The 15,242-nt window shown below is 43.6% G+C and overlaps 1 protein-coding gene across 8 annotated transcripts in view; it reads right to left on the bottom strand.

Annotated features, from left to right (window-relative positions):
• The window catches only part of ADGRB2 (adhesion G protein-coupled receptor B2), a 1,096,893-nt gene that overhangs the window by 192,585 nt on the left and 889,066 nt on the right, over positions 1-15,242 (bottom strand). For all 8 annotated transcript variants that reach the window (XM_085648478.1, XM_085648471.1, XM_085648472.1 and 5 more), the window contains one exon: positions 11,094-11,163. In XM_085648478.1, coding sequence (XP_085504604.1) covers positions 11,094-11,163 — 70 coding nt within the window. The remainder of the gene's footprint in view (positions 1-11,093; positions 11,164-15,242) is intronic.

Here is a 15,242-nt window from a genome sequence, read left to right as displayed (position 1 = left end):
ACTTTATGTGGCATCGCTGAGAGCAATCCTAGGAAACAGCAATATCAAGATCCACCAGTATTTTGAAGGCACCCAACTTTGTCTAAAATCTTAACAACCAATGAAATACAGAGACACATAATCTGCCTCAAACACATGCAAACCTGGAAATCAAATTACCTGATGCTAAAGACCATGAGGATTGAATTCCTCCTAACACTATATGTTCTCTGATTCAGTCAAGACTCTCCAACTCAAACCTGGCAGGCTTCACATTCCAAGTGACAGAACAGAACACATCCCTTGGACTCACCCTCGACTCAAAATTCTCACACAGAGGACATATGGTCAAAAAGACCTAACTAGCTTGGTTCCAACTCTATCTACCACAAAAAAGTGAAAGATTTTCACCCAGGAAAATATTTGAAAACAACAGTTCAAGCCTTACGCCTCTCTCACCTAGATGGAGACAAACCCCTGCTCAACGGAATGCCAATGACCACCATCACTTCCTTTAAAGGAATCCTCCACCCAGTTGCACTGCTCATCAAAAGTCTAAAGAAATCTAACCACATCACCCTTGTACTAAAAGATCTGCGCTAGGAGTCCTTTCCAGCCCAGATCATCTTTAAGATCAGATGCACCAACACACCAACATCCCCTCCAACATCAGAACAGAAACAACCCTTTTACTATTCAGCAAACTGAAATGCACCTTTTTGGAGATCACTAATTCAGACAAGCTGCTTTTTCATCCCTTCCACAAACTCTGCCTCGCGCCCACTTCCCAATATCAGCCACACAGGAGCTTGCAACCTGTACAAAGCTCTCTCGCTAGCCAGATAGGTTTGTGCATTAGAAATACCAAAACAAACACATTTGAATCACCCAGGAGGCGGTTTCTGAAGCAGTTTTGTTACAGCTGTAATATGTCTTTTAACTTTTGATCGGTATATCTTGGAAGAAAGCATGGTACACTAAAGAAACATTATCTTGGACAAAGTGCCATCCTCAAAAAATCCTTGCTATGAACATCTTTTAGTCAAGTGCAGGCTTGCCTACACCCGCATTATGAAAACCAGTGGCAGTGTCAATACTGGGTCACATTTGACGAGAGGCTGCAGTGTTGAACTTGAGTATAGTTATATTTGCAAGTAGCTCTTGACACCACTAAGCAAGAGAACCACCTTGGTTGCATGAAGAATATAGACTATGCAAGACGGCTGGTCACCAGAGTTCTATATTCTCCTATTATTCTCTTATTTAATAATCCTGCATTGCTATATAATAACAGAGGCAGTGATGAAAGTCTCCCTTGCTAAACATGGCACAACTGAGATGGTACATCTATTTTTTGAGAAAATGTTCATAACACCACAACAGTTCCAGGACAAAGGCCTCACAAATACTTTAAACATATTCCTATATCATAGATTACGGTAAACTATGACAAAATACAATTCACAGTTCCCACAGGAACCTGCGGAATTTATACATGCCACCAAGCTACTCACATTCACATACTACAAAGTTTCACACATATGTAGTGTAACACTGAATGAAGACCCGACTCGTCGCATCCCGGCTATGGAATTGTGGGAGAAAGATTTGGGAGACCTATGGAACATTGTAATGGGTATATTGCTGTGCACAGATGGAGATAATGTCTATGAATCACAAACATAATTAATGAACAAGTTAATTACCTTTGGTAAAGCTTTATCTAGTAGAGAGTCTATCTAGTCACAGATTCCTTATCGAAGAATCATCTCCAGGCGTCCGAATGGATCTGGACATTTTTTAGTAGTACCTCTGCAAGCCTCTAGGTGGCATCACTCTGCTCCACATCAGCTGCACTGGATGTGATGTGCATACTGCCTGTATAGGCAACACCTCAGACCACTGACGTTTTTTATCATGACTTCCAATGCCAAAGGCGCAGAGACACAAAGAACACTGATGCACTGGTGTGCAGTGCTGTGGGCCTCCGAAGGTAATCCAATACAGAAATCAGTTCGCAGAGTGGGGAGGACAGCCGCGGCCCGTGGAGGAAGTTCCGTGGGGCAGAAAGGCGGGGCGGGGAAGGGGCAGGGTGGGGGGTACTAAACACCGGAATATGGATAATTGGAGGTAAGTAAACAATTAAATCAATAAAACGAATTTCGTTGCGCGCCCTGCATCGCAAAATGCGATGCAGCGCGCACTGTGAAAATCATTTTAATTATTTAATTGTTTACTTACCTCCAATTATCCATATTCTGGTGTTTAGTACCCCCCACCCTGCCCCTCCCCCGCCCCGCCTTTCCGCCCCACGGAACTCCCTCCACGGGCCGCGGCTGGGGGAGGATGGGAGGATTTGTAAGGGATCTGCAGCTAGATAGTCTCTACCAAATAAGGCATCCCTGTAAGTAAGTAACATGTTAATCTGATAGAGACTTCTAGCAGCAGATTCCTTACCTTAGAATAAATACTGAAGCAATACCTTCATGAAGTCCTGTAGGACCAAACAGGTAAAATGCCTATCATGACAGACCTGACTGTCCAGACAGTAATATTTGATGGATTTGTGCAGTGACGCCCATGTTACTGCCTGGCAGACGTCCAGGACAGGGTTTCTGTGAGCTAACGCAGAAATCACAGCCTTGGCTCTGGTGGAATGAGCGTGCAAGCCCTCAGGGGGTTGGTTTTTTGGCCAATGATAAGAGATTTTTATGCAGAGCACTATCCATCATCAGATGGTTTGCTTCTACACAACCTTTCGTGTCTTTGCCTCCAAATACCCAACGAACAGTTGATCATCCACCGGGAAGTCTTTGGTACGATCAAAGTAGAACAACAAAGCTCTTTTTGCATCCAGGCGATGGAATCTCTCCTATTCCTTAGAAGGGTGAGGTGGAGCAAAGAAGGTAGGCTAGGTGATATTCTGGCCTACATAAAAAGGTGTCACAACCTTTGGAAGGAAGGAGCCACAGGTCTTCAGAACCAGTTTGTATGGATAGAAAGTTGTGTAAGGATGGTGCACAGGGTGCTTGCAGTTTGCTGACCTTCCTTCCTGGTCGATGGCATCGCTATCAGAAAAGACGTTTTGATGGTGAGAAGGCAAATTGGGCTGTTGTGCAGGGGCTCGAAAAATGTTAAGATCAGATTGAGGTTCCTTTGGGGGATGATAAATGGTTTTGGAGAGAACAGATGTTGATGTCTCATAATAACAACTAGTGATTTAAACAAAGAAGGTTGGTCAACTGCAAGAAAGCGGAGATGGCCAACAAATTACATTTAACAGTACCCACAGCAGAGTCCTGCTGGGACAGAGAAAGAACAAACAATAACATTTGGGAGAGGGGTGCAGAAAGAGGGTCAATATTCTTGGTGGAATACCACGTTGCAAATTTGTCCCAACAGCAGGCGTATACTGTCTTGGTGGAGGGACGCCTGGCTGAGGAATAACATCAAAGACTTCAGGAGGAAGGTCAAAATTTGCCAACTGCTGCTCAATCTCCATTCATTAAGGCAGAGGGTACACAGGTTTGGGTGCAATACCCAGTCCTTTAGTTGCAACAGAAGATCCTCCCAAAGGGGCAGCCTGATGCTCATGTTCAGGACATCAGACTCTCTGTGCTCGATACCGAACCGCAAGAACGACTTGAGCCCGTCGTTCCTGATCTTATTGAAAACTATTGGCAGGATTGATATTGGCGGTAAGGCATATAGGAGGCCAGAGTTCCACTCAGCCTTGGAAACCACAGTGTGCAGAACTGCTGACATTGTGCGTTCTCTGCAGTGGCGAACTGAACTAACCAAAGCTCTCCCCAATCTTGAAAGAGACCTTGAACTAAATCCGGAAGGAGACACGATTTTTGATCTACTCGTGATCTGCTCAGCATTGACAGCTGAGTTTGTCTGCCCTGGCGTTCAGAGAGCCCACCAGGTGTTGAAACAGCAGGGAAATGCCCTGACTTTTCAGCAATGTCCAAAGATGCAGGACCTCTTGACAAAGGGTTCATGACACCACCCTGTTTGTTGCAGTTCCACATGGCAGTGGTGTTGTCCCTGAACACCTGTAACAGCCTTTCCTTGATCGAAGGAAGAAAGGCTTTCAATACCAACTGGATTGCCTGAAGCTCTAACAAGTTGATGTGGAGCTCGGATGTATGACGTTACAACGCACACTTTTACAACGCATGCACTTACAACGCATTTTTTACAACGCATAATCCATTACAACGCATGACATTACAACGCATGACACTACAACGCATTTTTAAAAAATACCTTTACAACGCATTTCCATTACAACGCATACTACCTTTACAACGCATACCATTACAACGCATAATATTAAATTGCATTTAAGGTAAGTATTAGATAGTATAGGGGTTAAAATTACTTTTCTAACTCCAGGGGGTGCAACAGTAGGGTAAGTGTTGGATAGTATAGGGGTTAAAATTACTATTCTAACTCCAGGGGGTGCAACAGTAGGGTAAGTGTTGGATAGTATAGGGGTAAAAATTACTATTCTAACTCCAGGGGGTGCAACAGTAGGGTAAGTGTTGGATAGTATAGGGGTAAAAATTACTATTCTAACTCCAGGGGGTGCAACAGTAGGGTAAGTGTTGGATAGTATAGGGGTAAAAATTACTATTCTAACTCCAGGGGGTGCAACAGTAGAGTAAGTGTTGGATAGTATAGGGGTAAAAATTACTATTCTAACTCCAGGGGGTGCAACAGTAGGGTAAGTGTTGGATAGTATAGGGGTAAAAATTACTATTCTAACTCCAGGGGGTGCAACAGTAGGGTAAGTGTTGGATAGTATAGGGGTAAAAATTACTATTCTAACTCCAGGGGGTGCAACAGTAGGGTAAGTGTTGGATAGTATAGGGGTAAAAATTACTATTCTAACTCCAGGGGGTGCAACAGTAGGGTAAGTGTTGGATAGTATAGGGGTAAAAATTACTATTCTAACTCCAGGGGGTGCAACAGTAGAGTAAGTGTTGGATAGTATAGGGGTAAAAATTACTATTCTAACTCCAGGGGGTGCAACAGTAGGGTAAGTGTTGGATAGTATAGGGGTAAAAATTACTATTCTAACTCCAGGGGGTGCAACAGTAGGGTAAGTGTTGGATAGTATAGGGGTAAAAATTACTATTCTAACTCCAGGGGGTGCAACAGTAGGGTAAGTGTTGGATAGTATAGGGGTAAAAATTACTATTCTAACTCCAGGGGGTGCAACAGTAGGGTAAGTGTTGGATAGTATAGGGGTAAAAATTACTATTCTAACTCCAGGGGGTGCAACAGTAGGGTAAGTGTTGGATAGTGTAGTGTAATATTATGCGTTGTAATGGTATGCGTTGTAATGGTAGTATGCGTTGTAATGGAATGCGTTGTAAAGGTAGTTTTTAAAAATGCGTTGTAGTGTCATGCGTTGTAATGTCATGCGTTGTAAAGGATTATGCGTTGTAAAAAATGCGTTGTAAAGGTAGTGCGTTGTAAAAGTTGCGTTGTAAAGGTTGTTCCCCGTGGAGCTCGGACTCTGAATGTCAGAGACCAGAGTCCTCTGATTTCCGCCTCTGCCGGGTGGTCGCCCCATCCCAGGAGTGACGCATCTGTCACTACAGTCAACTCTGGATGGGGAAGGGAGAGGGTTCTGCCGCTGACCTGATAGTGGTTTGTCAGCAACTATTGTAGGTCTTTCACAATTCCCACCAAGATCTGGACCAAGTCAAAGCGATTCCCTTGATGCTGCACCCACTAGAACTTCAGGTCCCACTGCAGAGCCCAGATATGCCAATTAGCATGTTTAACTAGCAGGATACAGAAGGTCATGAGGGCCAACAGCTTCAGAGTCGGTCTCAGGAAAATACAGGATAGGGGCTGAAACATCGAAGTCATAACCTGAATATCCTGGGCTCGTCATTCTGGAGAATAGGCCAAAACTGCACTGTGTCCAGAACAACTCCAATGAAAGGGAGAATCTGAGAAGGAGTCAGGTGTGACATTGGCACATTTATAGTTAATACCAGAAAATGCAGGAGGTCCACTGTTTAAGTTTAAGACGCTATGCCTAACTTTTAAGGCCTTGAATAATACAGGACCTATGTTCCTAAGAAACGTCTTTTCCTGGTATCATCCAGGTAGACAGCTTTGCTCTACTGGTACCAAACTTTTGATGGTTCCCAGGATTCGTACCTCTAGCTGGGGGGACGAAGCATTGGCTATGGCACGGCCAAGCTGTGGAATATGCTTCCTATGCATATCAGGTCTGCTAGTTCATTAGCCTCATTTAGAAAGAGTCATAAGATCTGGCTATTCCAGAATTAATGCAAGAGCCGTTTGGGCTTACTGTAGCTCCTTAGCGCCAAGACACCTCCGGATATTCATGCGCTTAATAAGTTATATTAACATAACATAACACTGTAGTTTGGAGGTGGGAGACGACTCCCTGGAGCGAAACCGCCTTCAACAGACAACCATCCAAGTTGGTGAAGTCTGGAACCCCTGACCTCCACAGATATGCTGCCACCACCGTCATCACCTTGGTGAACACCTGAGGGGTGCTGGGAAGGCCATAGGAGAGAATAGTGAACTGCAAGTGCTCTTGGTCCACCATGAACTGCAGGTAACATTTGTGGGCAGGCAGAGTGGGGACGTGGATATATGCATCCTGCAAGTCCAATGCTATCATACAGTCTCCAGGGTCGAGGGCAGACAGGACCTGAGATAAGGGGAGCATCTTAAACTTCTTCTTCAGGAAGAAGTTCAGAAGGTGGAGATCTAGAATAGGACAGAGGCCTCTGTCTTTTTTGGGCAGCAGAAAGTAGCGGGACCATGACCTACTTCTGATGCTGGCACCCTCTAAATGGCCCTTTTTTACCAAAAAGGCAAACACTTCCTGACAGCAAATACAGATGGTCTTCCGTCAGCCGTTCTTAAGTGGGTGGTATGGGTTGGGAGAGAGGGGGTTCTGGAAAGGAGATGGAGTAGCCCCTCTAGACGATTTGTAAAACCCACTTCTATTATGTTATGGACTGCCAATGGCGCAGGTAATCGCAGGTCCTACCCCCCACTGAGTCCCTGTGCTGGTATAAGGGCAAACTAAATAGGTTTCGAGTCTGCAGCTGCCAGGGTGGTGGTGGACTGGCTCCACTTCTGGCTGGTGTTCCCACACGGTTTGTGGGAACCATGTCTGCAGCCTCAAAAAGGCTAAGAAGTCTGCTGACCTTGGTGGCTGGCTTTGGTGAAGCGAAGGTATGGCTTCTTTATTGTAAACACCTATAATTCTCAGACATTCCTTGCTGGGATGAGAGCAAGCAGAAGCACAGTTTTCCACAAAAAGAATTTCAGATGCTCTATATGGATGTGTTTGAAAGGAAGCAACATGAGTTGACTCAACACTGTGTTTAGCTCCCATGAAAATTGGGGGACGCCTCACTGGAGGAAAGGTTTTCATCCATTTTTTTTATAATTCTCTGTGTGAATAAAGATGAAGAAGAGTCTTCTGTCTTTCAGAATCTGAAATTTGAAGCCAAGTGAACCCTGACTGATGAATATTTGAGCCTACTCTTGGTTAGATTTAGCAAGTATGATAGTACCTGATTGGGCCGCATGGAGATTGGGTTAGGGCTCTTATCATTGCCCCATGTGCAGAATTATTTTGAACTTAGCATTGTAAGTCTTTGTTGTAGATGCCTCATACGCATGTGCTAAGATGCCTCCATAGTCTGAAGGAATATTCAGATGACCACACTCTTAAGTCATCAGGAACCATGCAATAAGGCTCACTGGTTTGAGACAGGTTTGCAGAATAGTTATGTTGTATCTGGAGTGGAGCATGGAATGATTCTTCAACTGGATCAGTTGGTACACAGAGAGCCTCAGTAGGTCGTTGTACCAATATTGATGATGACATGCCTGAGCAATCATAACTGGGGAGCAGTGATTTAATTTAGCCTTCAACAGTCCCTGGGAAATGGATGAAAAGCATAAGGAAAGATATTTGACCAGGTCTTCTAAAGGGCATTGCCCCCGAACCTCGGTTAATGGAACCTGCTTGTGTAGTACCAGCATTTCTTGTTTCTCCACTAAAGTCCTGGGAAAGTCATACTTCTCCTGCTACTGTTTCAGTTGGGGCATGAAAGCAGTTGATGTCATCTGGAGGTAAGTCTGGTTGGGTAGGCAATCTGCTATTCTCAGGATGAATATCGACTCATCATGTCTATTATCGTCATCATCCTATTCTTCCCCCAAACAGTTTGCCTTTTTCTTCCATATGTGACCTTTTGTCCGAGTCAGATGTGTTCTGTTGTGTATGTCCCTAGGAGGGAGTGGAACAGGGTAAGGAACTGATTCTGGTTTTATGGGAACAGACAGGGATGGGGAGAGAGAGCTCTTCATTCGCAGAGGGGGTGGTGGTGGAGGTTTTGGCATCCGTAGAGGCGGAGGTGGCCTTGGTGTTGTGGGTGCTGAAGATGTTTGAAATTAACCTCTGGAATGTGTACAATGTCAACTGTAATGTAGCCATGAATGCCACACAGCATCATAGTAGGGTCCCTGTATGAATGGGGTGGGTAAGGCTGATCCTTACTGCTTAGGTGGCCTGTGAAGGTGTGAGATTCATAGTCAGACTCCTGATGATACTTCTTCTCAGAGCTCGTTCTCAAATTTAGGAAGGTAACTTTCATCCAACTTTACAGGATTGTAGGCTGCATTTGACACCTGAACCTAGTTGCTGTCCATGGCTTCCAGTGAATCAAGTATATGCATCGGTTGATGTGTAGATATCTTTAGTAATGAGAAAATTAATGTCTTCAAAAGAGTTCCTGTTGATGACAGAGTCTACGTCAAATTTGGCAACACTGTTGGAGGTTACACTGTCATTGTCAAAGGGATCAACAGTGCCTTCATCAGTGTCTTCCTGCTTGTCGATGACAGGCACTGCTGTAGACTTCACTGGTGAGGTGCCAGTCAACAGAATGGTGTTCAACAACGGGGCCTTTCTCATCAATGCTATATCTTTGTTTTTCAAGGACTTTGGAGGCATGCCCGACTGGATGTCAGAAACCTTAGATGTTGAAGCAATTTTCTGTACAGTTTGTTCTTTGCCTGTTTTTGTGCTTTTTCTGAAGAAAGCTTTTTCTGATGGTTAGTTGAGGAGGTAGGTACAGAAGTACACTACAACTGCATAATGCTTCTTTTCTTGTGTCACCTTTGTAAAAGTGCCTTGTGTGTCACTTTTCAGTGAATTTTTCCACAGTTGAGGTGGCAACCTCTTTAGAAGGGGAAAATCTATTCCCTTTCTACTAGTAAACAGCCAATCTCCTTTCTTTGTCCTTAAGTGTCTTTGAAGGGAAGTTCCTACAGATATGGCAGCAAGACACTTTATGGTTGGGCTAAAGGCAATAAATACACTTATTAAGAGGATCACTATTGTACATCTTCCTTTGTCCGCAGTCCAACTGTTACTTGAAGAGAGTGGTTGTCTCCTATTCAGCCACAGTGCTAGTTGGTGACAGCTGCCAGTTCTCCTGGGTCATTACTGAGTCAAACATCCCAAAAATCTAAAAACCTCAGCAGATAGCTGAAATTAAAGTTGAATGAAGTCCAGGAGGGATGGAGTCAATGCTGAAAAAGTAACCTAACTAAGGTCAAACACAAGTTAAAGCAGTACATGTCTCAGGGATTACATCACACATGATGTGCATTAGAAAGTTTAAAATTTGTTCGCCTTTGGGGGTGTCGTGAGTCCCCTGTAGGGTCCACTGTGGTCCTCCCCTAAGTTAGCCTCACTGCACGCTGCACACGCTGTAGGATGCTTTTGCTTTGCACACGTTACGGAATAACACGCTTGATTTTGTGCCACACTATTATTGTAGAAATAGGATGCACATGTTTTGTTATTTAGCTTTTTTGCTGGAATTCAGTCTGAACATTTTGTACAAGGTCAAACAACATTGTGACTGTTTATCACTGTGGACGGACAGTAACATCCAAACATAATAGAGACCCGACCACTGTTTTCAAAGCATGGCATTTCTTATCTTTTACGCCAAGACTTGCTGTTTTGAAAATAAAGGGGAGACTTTCTAGCAGTGGAAAGCGCCCGAGACATGCCTGCTAGGCCAGCAGACCAACTAACACCAAATGCCAGGTATGGGGCCCGATACCATCCTAGATATCTTTGATATATTATTGTGAGGTTTAGGTAAATACACCAATAACCATGATAGGGCTTTTCATTGTGTAAGGTTTATTGGTGATGCTAATTACACTACTAGGTTTTGTATGTTTTTTCGTTGCAGCACAGTTGCTTCATAATAAAGCATGATAGTGTCAATAAATATTGTAAACTGTTATTGTGTTTCCTTTGTGTTTATTATAGACATGCATGAGTGATAGAGCGCAAGGTGATGACCTGTTACCATGGTTCCCTGAGGGGTATTGGAGTGTTGTGTTCTGGGATGCCATCTTACCTGTTACTCTGGGAAGGTTAGGAGAACAGGTAAGGCAATATAAGCTAGTCCAGATTGGTGATCATGTGGTATGGTGACTCAGACCCTACATACTGACGTTCTTTGATCCCAGGCTTAGTTCTGTTCCCAAACAGAATCCCTGCAACCGGGGAAGTAGGAGAGCTCAGCAGAGGCAGTCATGCTACTAAACAAACATGATTGTTGAGGTCTATGACAATTTTAACAAGGTTTATCGCTATTCAAAATTATCAGGGATTCCCTGCCGGATGACGGGGCTTGATTTAAGCATATCAATATGTGAAAGAACTAATGCTAGAGAACCTCGAACTATCAGTTCTCCGTCTGTGCATTTCAAAGCCAAGAAGGGAAAATTAAGAGTATGTGTTTGTTTTGTTGCTGAGAGTAACTTTGGTGAATTCAAGTAGGTACATTCTTGAGCCTTTAAGCCTGTCTGAGAGCAGGACAAATCCTAGAAATAGAATCTTCCTGCAGTAGGACATCTGTCCATTGGAGTTTGTGTTTATTAGCCATTAACAGCCCAAACAGATTATGCCAATGACAACAGTTGGGTTCAGCAAAAAATGAACAACACTATATATCACAGTTCTCTTGGGCACAACAGTAAGAATTATGAGAAGGTAAACCTACTAGCTTGGCGTTCCGTATCCTTTTGTTCGGGTAAATCCAACAGACACTGCAACAACCAGTGCTGGCAAACCTTGAGGAGGGAAAAAACAAGTGAGTTTGAGAAGGTGTGTGTAAGAGGCCAGAGGAAAGAAAGAAAATCTGAAAAGTTAACAAGCAATAGAGACAAGACTGTAATATGTGCTGTATTTTCTTTCAAACTGTGATGGTGTCACATATGAAGGCCACAACTGCACAAAGTAAAGCACATGAATTCCTCTTGCACATTTTTCTCTTCCCTCCAATGGTTCATCTCTTTTAGCACTGTTTTCTCTTTCCTTCTCTTCTTTATATCTGCCGTCCTCAGGCTCATTTTTCTTTTTTCTGAACCCAACCCCTGTCAATCATATGTTCCATTTTTCCCTCATATCGAAAATCTTACTGCTCACTTTCTTATCAAGAGTAGTGAGGTAAAAGGAAGAGTCCTTGTCATCTTGTTTACTCTCTCTGTTCTGTCTCATCTCGTTTTAATATCTCTGCTCAGTTTCTGTCAATTATCTCTCATGCATCTCCATCCTTTCCCTATCTATTCCTGCTATGGCCACACCCTTCTCTTGTTTTTCTTGAGTTCCTCCTACACACACACCAAATTTTCCTTCTCTTGTTTTTCTTGTGTTTCCTACTACACACACACCAATTTTTCCTTCTCTGTATTTAATTTCCATGTCTTTTCTGTCATTCATCCAAAATATGCATCTTTTTTCTATTGTGTAACTCCTTTCTGATCCTCCATTTTCATTTTATTTTTATAGGGGGATTGCCCATGTATATGGATAGAAACAAAAAAGCCTATTGAACTTTGATGCATATAGGAAGGATGAGATGGAAAGAAAAAAAATAGATACAACTACAAAGCAACAGGAAGGGAAGAAGATTCAAGAGGTTGGGGAATAGGTCACAGAAGAGAGGAAGGAGCTTTTCTAGAGAAAGGAGAAAGAAGTTCTACATTTAGAGCTATGATGGCACTAATCTGAAAAGTTGTGTTTTCTGGTTGGACTTATACCAGATTTCAAGAGAGTAATTACAGCCCTTCTTGAATAGTGCAAACAAACAAGCCAATCTGTTATGAGCTGAAATGGTATTCTGTTGTATCCTAATGTTTGGTATAATGCATCCTCCCAATTGACGCTCTATTCCCTACTGCTCAGCCAGAGTGTGAGGTCATTGGAATGCTTAGAGTGTTGGTGTTTCGATGAGTGTCAGTTGTTATGGATGGCTGAGAAGAAGGGATGCTGCTCCTGGTGGGGCATTACATAGGAATCTACCACCTTACTTATAACCTACAACTTAAGACATAACTTAAAAAATAAACCTGCAATCATATCTACATGACCTGACAATGTGGATTCCTTTGTTACAACACTGGTGATGATTGGAGAAAGAACCTGCATGTGGAAGGAAGTGAAGAAAAACTGATCCTACTGAAGAAACTAAGAGGAAGACCTACTGAAAACAAATTAAAGCTAGAAGGAAACAGAACATCCCTGGGTGCCCCACCAGTGTTGTTTACACCGACCACCCACAGGCAAGTGTAAGTCTGGGCACGTATCTGTTATTTAAGTGGATTGGCAGCTTTTAGGTGAATTTGCTGAGTTCAATTGGAATGGATTGGCAGCCATGAATTGGAGTGAACTTGCAGAGTATAGTGATATGAACCGGCAGTGGAGGAAAAGTGGACTGCTGAAATTGACTCTTCTGGAGATCTGCGTGAAAAGTTGCGAAGGGGTGCATTGTGCTTTGAGTCTCCCTGAACTTCACAGTGGCAAATGGGTGGCTGGGGCACAAGACTGGTAAGCCACAGCATTATTTGATGTTGTTTTTGGGGAGCCCGCACGACAGTTGTCCCCAAAACCTTTGCGTGCCCCTGAAGGTTGGGGAGCACGTGTATCTATTCAGTGCGGAGCGTGTGTCCTCTCATCAATGAAGTGTGAGGCTGCCATTTGATGAGGCATTTGAATTCACTACAAAGCTGCTTTGCTAAAGCAGAAAAGCGTGAAGGTTTCTCTTGAAAGGGCTGGTCATGGCCATGTGCAGACGAGCGAGCAGAGTACTGTGATGTCAGCTGGGACAGTCTACGCTGACAACTGTGCGCCCTATCCGACATCGCAAGAAGAAAAAAAGACATAGAGTGCGAGCAGCATCAGGGAGTGTAGCCACATCGCTTATCAGCCAACCTCATAGCAATAGAAGAAGACTAGAATGTGACCAAAGTAGACGTGAGCAGCTTACAGCCAGATGTGTGTCAGACAATGTGTGTAGTCAGAATAAGCAGTGTGAGTCATTGTAGGTGCACAGCTGGGAAGTGCGTGTGCCTCCACAATTGTTGCAGGCAAAGGAGTCCGGTGTACACCATACCCTGATTTAATGTGAAGTGGCACATTTAACAGCCGGTGAGTGACTGTGGCAGTGCTATTCCTGGTGGCAAGTTTTGTTATCTGGTTGACGGGAAGTTAAGAATGGGCTGGCAGGTGCTATAGGAGGACAGTTAGTGGTCCGGAGGTGAAATTTGTGCAACAGTGGAACCAGTTAGTTGCAGCAACATTAGGACTTCTTCATGTCAGTTCATTGAGAATTGTGCACATACGCGAGAACTGTGTCCTGGGTATGATGTTTGGGTGAGAGGTCGCTTACCGGAGTGGGGGTTTCCTGGGGTGTTACCAGAGTATATGTACCCGGTCCTGTTGTGTATGCCGATGGGGAGTGAGGGGTGTGTTGAAGGTTTGAGCCCTGGTCCTGTGTGAATGCAGTAGAGGGTAGGATTATCCCTGGTCCTGTGTGAATGCAGTAGAGGGTAGGATTTGCCTTGGTCCTGTGTGAATGCAGCAAGGGGTGTAGTGTGTCTGTGAGTTTTATCCCTTGTTCTGTCTGGAGGCAATATGAGGGTGAAGTGAGTGTTTATGACCTTAATACTGATATTATATCATATTATTGCAGTAGAGCGAGAGTGTTAGTTACCAGGTCCTGCTTAAATGAATTTGTGGTGTGTGGGGAGCATGGAGCTAGTTTTCCCTGTTGTGTGGTCAGTAGAGGGTGTTTGTGCTCCTGGACATGCTTAATTGAATTTGTGTTGTGCGGGGGAGCAGTAAAGGCGTTTTGTGTTCCTGGTCCTGCCAAGAGATCTAAAGTGTTGTGGAGGGGAATATGTAGTTAGTTTTCCCTGATGGATGAGCAGATACGTTTTAGGTTGTCTGTTTGATTTTTTCTGTTTATTTCTTTGGAATGAAATGTATACATTGTAGGACGGATTGTTTGCGGATTTTACCAGCTGACGTCCATAGTATTTTCTGTCATCTCTATAAGGGGGGAGATGTGTTGTATCCTACTGTTTGGTATAATGCAGCCTCCCAATTGACGTTCTCTTCCCTGCTGCTCAACCAGTGTGAAGTCATTGGAATGCATAGAGTGTTGGTGTTTGGATGAGTGTCAGTTGGTGTGAATGGGTTCAGCAGCAAGGATGCTACTCATGTTGGGGCTTTGCATAGGAATATACCACCTTACTTGCAACCTACAACTGAAGACATAACTTGAATAAACCTACAATCATATCTACATGACCTGACTATGTGGCTTATTTTGTTACAACATATTCCAAATCCTAGATGAATTATGAAAGAAAGAGTGGTTGAGGGTGACCTTTTTATTGAGCTTGGATATTTCTAGTCATAAGAGAAATATTTCTTAAGACCCTACTTGAACCAATGACTTTTAGCTTTTGTGTCAGCTAAGTCACAGTGTTGTGTAGAGCTTTATATGTGATGATCCAGTTACTCACCTTTGGTAAAGCTCGTTCTATTGGATACTCTATCTCATCACATATTCCCCACATTTTTAATACCCGCAGATGGCAGACTGGATCCAGAGATATTTCTCAGCAATTTTCTTCTCATGCCACTAGGTGGTGTCGTGCAGCTCTCCGTTGGGTCCATTTCACCCCAGAAGTGATGTTGGAACAACCATATAACCACCACTTCTGCACATCAACCTCAGTATCTTTATGATATCTGTCTGCCAAGTCGAATGCAAAGCCCTTGAAATCAGATTCTGCCAGTGTGCAGATCTCTAAGTTGGAATCTTTTTAGCATGGACCAGAGGGGCTCATTTCCCCAAACAGGG

The sequence above is a fragment of the Triturus cristatus genome, chromosome 3_2 (genome assembly GCF_964204655.1).
Source record: "Triturus cristatus chromosome 3_2, aTriCri1.1, whole genome shotgun sequence".
NCBI classification, from domain to species: Eukaryota; Metazoa; Chordata; class Amphibia; order Caudata; family Salamandridae; genus Triturus; species Triturus cristatus.
The sequence above is the reverse complement of the archived record's forward strand: the minus strand, read 5'-3'. Positions and strand labels throughout refer to the sequence as shown.